At 42.3% G+C, this 7,500-nt stretch overlaps 1 protein-coding gene across 1 annotated transcript in view; it reads right to left on the reverse strand.

Moving 5' to 3' along the window:
• The window catches only part of LOC110045259 (bone morphogenetic protein 1-like), a 29,951-nt gene that overhangs the window by 4,084 nt on the left and 18,367 nt on the right, over nucleotides 1-7,500 (reverse strand). The window contains exons 12-16 of the mRNA XM_020750855.2: nucleotides 6,338-6,487; nucleotides 5,673-5,900; nucleotides 4,340-4,582; nucleotides 3,816-3,947; nucleotides 189-438 (exon numbers count right to left, since the gene is read on the reverse strand). Coding sequence (XP_020606514.1) covers nucleotides 189-438; nucleotides 3,816-3,947; nucleotides 4,340-4,582; nucleotides 5,673-5,900; nucleotides 6,338-6,487 — 1,003 coding nt within the window. The remainder of the gene's footprint in view (nucleotides 1-188; nucleotides 439-3,815; nucleotides 3,948-4,339; nucleotides 4,583-5,672; nucleotides 5,901-6,337; nucleotides 6,488-7,500) is intronic.

A 7,500-nucleotide genomic window follows, 5' to 3' on the forward strand; every position in this document is an offset into this window, starting at 1 on the left:
AGGTTCACAGTTCTGCGCGTGCTACGCCAGCGAAATTAAACGAGCGAACGCTGCGTCATATAACAAATCACGCGAGCGACTTGTAGTTTAAAACAGGATTTGTTACATTGGTAATCGTATTTGGCATAGGCGGAGCGTCTCGTGGAGGGAACTGGTTATTAATTACTCCAAGAGATACATCACAATACCTGTCACTCCAGGCCCATTTGCCTTCATTTTCCAAATCATTGAACCCAATCCACATGAATGACTCTGCCAGTAGGTGTTTGGTAACAAACTCCTGTTCAGTGGCGCTGGTGATACTCAACAGATCCGAGTCAGAGTTCAAGCAGTCATCTCTTGCCAAGTACCACGTGCGCATATTCGTTCTCACGAGGTAGCAGTACACTGTGTCGGTGTCTTCCATCACATGAGACACCCACCCACGGGGACAAATGGCTAAAGAGAATGGTGCAAGATGTCAGTTTCTACAATCCTGGTCAAAAGTCTTGGGACACTTTGCACTGTTGCCAACATATGGTCTTTCTGTCCACCTCCCCCTCCCCACCCCCAACACAATGTTGATGTTGATTCATCCAAAGTAGACCCACTATTCCAACATTGTTTCGGGGGGATGGGGGGCTCGGCAAATTAAATAATGACTTGCCACTTCAAATAAAGCGTCACCAGTTGTCATTTTGTCAAGTGTCAGAAGGACTTTTGGCCAGGATTGTAGGGTTGTGGTATACTCGTCAAGGCTTTTCATTTGTTACATTGATGAAATAGTCACGAAAGTCTCAAGTAAAGTTTTCACTTTCATCTTTCACTTTGTGACATAAGGACGTGGTTTCAGTTATGTTCGCAACTTTTGTGCTGCAGTTACTCATCCTGTTGACACTACTACGATGGAATGAGCAAAACTGTACTAATGCATCTCAATAAACGGGAAAAAAAATAGGAAGCCACGTTTCGATGTCATCTTTATATAATTATCAAATTAAAATACTCAGTAACAGCTGGTGTTTCGTATACATAAGCCCAGGCGATAAAGATGTTAAGATAACATTGCAAAGTCGTTTCCTAGCCTTCAATTTCACTTTGACGATAAAATAATTGTTGAACTGAGCGCATGGAGCATTTCCGAAACGTTAGAGTTTTCAATTTCGTGTAAACACGGGAACTGCATCTTTAGGAAAACGACTCGCGTTTGACGCGATAGAAGCGGAAAATCGCGAGCGGGAAAAGTATCCGAACAAGTGGTCAACGTGCAAAAAAAAAAAGCAGCGATTGCTTTTCTTCGCGAATTGTATAATCACGTAGTGATAATTCTATTGCAAATAAAATCAATTTAAAAATTAATTAAATAGGCCAACAATGTCATTGGCAACATATCATAACTAACTTTTTTCTCTTCCCTTTACACTTTTTTCAGTTTAACCTGGTGCTGTCAAGAATTCGAGTTTGGTCTTAAGCCAATTTTAACTGCGATTATACGTACGTAGTGTCCTTTGGGAGCGTGGCTCGCAGTCGCGGCAAGAGTGGATAAAGAGTTAGAGTTAAACAATCTTACAGCCGTTATTCTATTCTCAAGATATCCCTGTCAAGTTATTTTACGATCACTTCCGGTTTTGGAAATCCCCCGTTCGCCTAGAAATTAAGAAGGAATCCACCACAAGTTCGAGTAACAAGCAGACAAAAACTTTGTACCAAGATTATTTACATTGTATTGCAAACTTCTTTGCGACTGTTTTAAATATCTTCTCAAAAGAAATAGTTTCTAACAACACCAAATGTCGAAAACAAAGTTTGAAGTTCATATAAAACACTTGAAAATTACTGGTGAAATGGAGCTGATGATGAAATTTTACCTCAGTTTGCACGATGTATCTGAACGTTGAGATTATTTCCTCAGGCAAATGTTTATATCTTGAGCGTTTAGAAAATGCAAAAAGGACTGTAATATACTTAAAGTTATTTTGGTACAAGGTTTTTGTCCTAATAATAATCAATCCTGTGACGCGAAGTTTGATCAAGTAGACTTTACGTCCAATTTTCAGTTCCCACGACAACGTCCTCGCAACACGCATGAAAACAACCGCGGGAGAACTGGGTGCCATGTCTTAAAATAACTTGAGCAGGATTACCTTGGGAAATAAGGCCTATATGGGGAACTAAATCTCGCACCCTTCATCCTATCTTCGTCGTGCCTGGAAATGACTTAAAACATGTATGTCTTAAGCTACATTATGGTATGCCTAGCTCCGTGAGCGGGCAAGAGAGATCAAATCCTGCACTGTGATTGGCTACCCGAGAGGGCAAGATGGCGCTATCTCATCCGCTTAGGACTACCCGCTGTGTCCTGCAAGAAACATTTCCCCCAAAGCCATTAAAAAATTTATTGACAAAGTTTGTTCGGTCAAGATGTCTGGATATTGGCCTCGTTCTTTTTTGTTGTCGTTGTTGTTGCAAGTTTAAGGTTACTTCAAACCTTCGCAGGTTTCCTCCAGAAAAAAAATTTTGTACGCGCGCTGTTTTGAAGGAAACCCCCACAAACTATGTATCAAAAGAAAGGTTATAAAATGTAGAATTCGATAAAATCACATTCGCTTTTGCCGACTGCTTTCGCGTAACGTCTTGCGTTAGAGACTGCCACGAGAAAAGTATTTGAAATAAAAGAATTCGCCGACACGTTTTTGTTCCGTATCTATCAGTGATTAGTATCACCCAACTAGTGGACTAATGCAAATCCTGCATTTTGATTGGCTGCGCTACTAGGGGACTATTAGTAATAGTCATCCAGTAGCGAAATTGGCGCCATCGAGCGTGACGTTTTTTTCGTTTTATTCCCAAATAAATATTTCTTCAACTTGCATTTGCTAACTTTATTATTGCCTTTTCTGTCCGACTAGTTGGGTGATACTAAAACAATTAGACCCTTCGCCCTCAAGGGCCACGGATCAATAGCCCATTCGGCTTCGCCTCATGGGCTATTGACCCGTAGCCCTTGCGGGCTACGTGTCTAATTGTTAAATGTTCTGGCCAAATTTCAAGGAAAACCGTCGATTCTACATACTCTATTAATTCATTTAAAGAGGAGGGATTCTCTCGAAAAACGAGTGTAAGCTTTCGCCTTCTAAAGATTTATAAACATGTCACGCTTTCTCAGAGGGATATGTCAACTGAAAATGCCGCCAGCCAATGAAGTAACAGAACCCCTAGCGTTCACAGTAAGGAAAGTTGAGCTTCGCGGTAAAGCGATAGTTTTACAGTCACGTTTTAGGCGCATACGTTTTAGGCCGGTGGTCAACAATAAAGGGCAAAACGGAGAAAAGCGATGTACAACAAAACAAAAAGAAACGGAGGAGCAATTGCCGAAGCGTGATTACAAAAAGGCACTCTTGACGGACACGAAATCTCAGATCGAAAGTATTTGATATAGGATCCCTGGATTAAGCTGTTTGCCGCGAAAAGGTCGTTGAGGAGTCCATGCTTTTTGGAAATTATGACACCTTGACGGTTTATTAACTTTTATTAAAAAAAACCCTCTTTTTCTCAATAACTTGCGCGCGTTTTAATATTTTATTTTCATTTTTGGAAAAATGTTACCTTGAATAATGAACTTTAATTTGGTTGGGAAAAAGAAAATTTGGAAAAAGTAGCCCCGCGAAGGTTTGGAGTAAACTTAAGGAGTTCGACTTCGTCTCGGCCCATAAACATGTAACAAGAAGAACCTGTCCAATATCCAGCCATCGTGACCTCACGCTTGATCAATAACCCATATCTCTAGAAGCTGCATAACAATGCAACACTATCGTGAATATAATTTCAAGACTAACGTTTTGTGGGTGGTTCCTGTGTGGCACGTGGTACACTCCTCCATGTCAGCACAAATCCCTGCCTCTCCAGAGAGCCGTCTGTGTGAAGACGGATGCGAGCGTGATTGGACACGGTTTGGAACTTGTCGTCAACTGAAAGTGCAAAATCTGGTCAGCCGTCTGAGAAATACCAAAGTTATGCCTGTCGGGGTGCTTAACGGTTATCAAGTATGCATCACCGCCAAGGATGCAGTAAACTACTAGTAGTGTCTGTTGTTTTTCGAGGCATATGCATGACGCAGAACAGAGAGGAATGGGGTAAAGAGAACGACTATTCCTAGTCTAAGGATGTTTTTGAGTAATGCTTTTCAAAGGAAACTAAAGGACCAGCAATGAAATTTATCAAACAACACTATACTTCAAATAATAAATAAAGTAAGGGTTTCAAAAAGTGGACTCGTCGGGAATTTTGGGCGGTGCTGTACCTCTCGTCTGTTAAACCTTCATCGCCGTATTATATTTTGATGTATTTTCTTATTATTTACCTGTCCTTCCGCAGTGCCTTCCTAAAGATGGTGAATCCCTGGAGTTACCATCTCTTATTTCAACGTAATCGTAACGGCAACCTCTACGTTCCTTGTATATGTCGAACAGCTTAAACGTGAGCTCAATGTAATGGCCGCTCGGAGCAGTTATCACCCAGATACAGTCGGCGTTGGAAGGATAATTGTTTGGATACCCGGGACTGGACAGTGTCCCATTCGGTTCGGTAATCTGCCGTCCGCACGCTAGAAAAATAAACTCTGTTAGTTTTTTTCGCTTGATCCTTAATCAATCATCCAGTCAGTCCATCCTTCCGTTAGTCCGTCCGTCAGTCGGTCGGTCAGTCAGTCAGCCAGTCAGTCAGTCAGCCAAGCAGCCAGTCAACCAGTCAGCCAGTCAATAAGTCAGTCAGTTAGTCAGCCAGCCAGCCAGCCAGCCAATCAGTCAATCAGTCAGATCAGTCAGCCAGCAAGTCAGTCAGTCAGTCAATCAGCCAGCCAGCCAGCCAGGCCGTCGGTCGGTCGGTCAGTCAGTCAGTCAGTCAACAATCCAACCAACCAGCCAGTCCGTCGGTCGGTCGATCAGTCAGTCAGTCAGCCACCCACCCAGCCAGTCAGGTCGTCGGTGGGTCGGTCAGTCAGTCAGTTAGTCAGTCAGTCAGTCAGTTAGTCAAAGAATCATTTAGTCAGTCTGTCAGTCAATCAGTAGTGGGACAGTCAGACATTCAGTAAATCACTCAGTCAGTCGGTCAGTCAGTCAGTCAGTCAGACAGTCAGTCAATCAGTAAGTCACCCTTACAGAACGTCATACGTGTTGTGATTGGCTCATAACAGCTCGTATTCTATTAGGCTAGGACTTCCGCCAGCGCAAAATTGACTTTTAGAAGTCACAAGGATCATTTCCACTTTTTTTATCAGTCAGTCATTCAGGTAGTATCAGTCCATCGATCCGTCCGTCTCATTAGTCAGACCAATCCGTCCATCCGTCTGCCCGTTTGTCCGTCCGTCAGTCAGTCAGTCAGTCAGTCAGCCAGCCAGCCAGACAGACAGATAGACAAACAGACAGACAGAAAAAGAATTAGCAGTCACCCTTGCAGAATGATTTTCTGGCCTGTGAACATTCTCCCATGTGAGAGAGTCGATTTGCCTGCCGTTTCCTTCCGTCCTATATCCCACCAGGGAGCAAGCTCATGGGCTATTAGTTTTTGTGACATCGCTAAATTAAATTGTCGTTACAAGTGATTCAAGGCGGTAGCCACCAGGTAAGTTGAAGCTGATTTATTTATTCTTACATCAGTTAATTTACCTATGTGCAGTTTGTTTTTCCTAAACTCACCTGAGGTACGGTTGGTTGGCTTGGCTACCACGGCCCTCGATTCCCATCTAGCAATGAACCCAGAATAGCCTCTTTGGAAATCCGAGTGAAACTTAACGAGCAGGATGTTTGAGCTTGACTGAAGAACAGGAGGGATAAACGTGCCACAGAACTTGCCGATACGACGGGAAGAGTCCGTTTGACCGTCATAGACTGCCACGAAATCATGGCTGCAAAGTGGAGAGGACCCTACAACATGTTAAAAGAAGACTTCCCTTAGAGAAACAAGACAACATGGAAGTACTGCTTACAAAGTTTCAAATCAGGGTTTCATTCACTCCTTAACATTTGCAGCCAGCTGTCAAAATATAGTGAAACGTACCCCATGAAAGGACGGGTCAATAGTTTTCATTTGAATGTCATCTTCTGGGGTTTCACTCAAAGACCCAAAAGTCAGAGCCACCTTAAACTGTTGAACAGTTTTCATACGAATGGTTACACACTAAGTTTTCATCCACAGACTTAAAAGTTACAATCACCTGTTAAATCAACTCAAATAGTTTTTGATCTCCTGGGTTTTGCCTGAACTGGAATTTATCCGCTACCTCCCTACGGGTTTTATCCACCGGAAAACTACAGGATAGTTGGGAGAGAAGAGATGGAATACAGGCTGACGTGTGACCAACCTTCAATATTTATGTATGTGAACGTAAGGGCAATTCTTTGTCCGTGACGAACTCGGATGATCCACTCGCAGTTCAGTCTGTTAGGATAACGCTTTGGAAAGTTGGGAGAAGTGAATCTACCACTAGACGCTTCAAATATTCTGCCACAAGCTGCAAATGAAGCAGAACAATTATTAGCATTAGGAGATTTTAATCTTAAAGGAGCGCACTCACGGTATTTTGGGATAGTTTGGCCACAAACAAAGTTACCTTTAAATTGAAGGAAACCTGAAAATAGTAGCTTGGTAAGGTAGAAAAACATTAAAGAGATAATGATAAACCTTAAAGGAACAAGGATGGTTCAGGATGAAGATCAACATGGATTATAAAAGACTAACTTAAGAAATTTAGGCTAAACTTGCACACACCGTGACGTATCTCCTTTAAACACCATCAATTATTAAGGAAATTCTTGAGCAAAAGGCGAGATGCGAAAAAACGGAGCCAGATTACTCATTAACACAGGTTTTTCCTCTTGATGGGATGTTAGTTCGTCGCAGGTTACCCCTGAAACATTACAAGTTTGTTATATCTTTGATCTCGACTTGTAGAGTAAGTTCCCGGATCAAAAGACAAACGTCACAACAATTCTTCGCGCTACGAAGGAGTTCACATCAGGCTCCCGGGAAATAGAAATTGCGTGTCACGTGTGGTAAGGTGTGAAACGTCCAGAATTTTAGGCAAGTGTCCCAATCAACCAGTGGGCATCCCTTACGGAGAGAGCCAGTATAATTAACTAGTGAGACAATCTCAGATAGTGCAGACTGCAATTGATAGTTCTGGCACGGTAGTCCCATAAGTACTCACCCCTGCTCGGTTCACTTCCGGTTTGTATCTACCTTGGTAGTCTGTTAGGGCTTTTCCCCTTAGCAGTGAGTACGTTTTTCAAGGTTGTATTTTCATTCAAGGTCCGAAAATTGCGTTCAATTACTGTTTGTCACGACAGCTTTTAGATTTTACTCTGGTGTTTTACGATGAATTTCATTCATTTTAAATTCAATAACACATTGAACAAACGTGACAATTTAGCTCTTCGCGCCAACTTTGTAACTTGATACTTTTGTTTTCCTTGCAAAGGTATGTAACATGAAACGGCCGTCGATAAAACACGGAACATGGAACAT

This window comes from Orbicella faveolata, unplaced genomic scaffold (assembly GCF_042242905.1).
Source record: "Orbicella faveolata isolate gen_17 unplaced genomic scaffold, um_ofav_v1 contig_46, whole genome shotgun sequence".
Lineage (NCBI taxonomy): Eukaryota > Metazoa > Cnidaria > Anthozoa > Scleractinia > Merulinidae > Orbicella > Orbicella faveolata.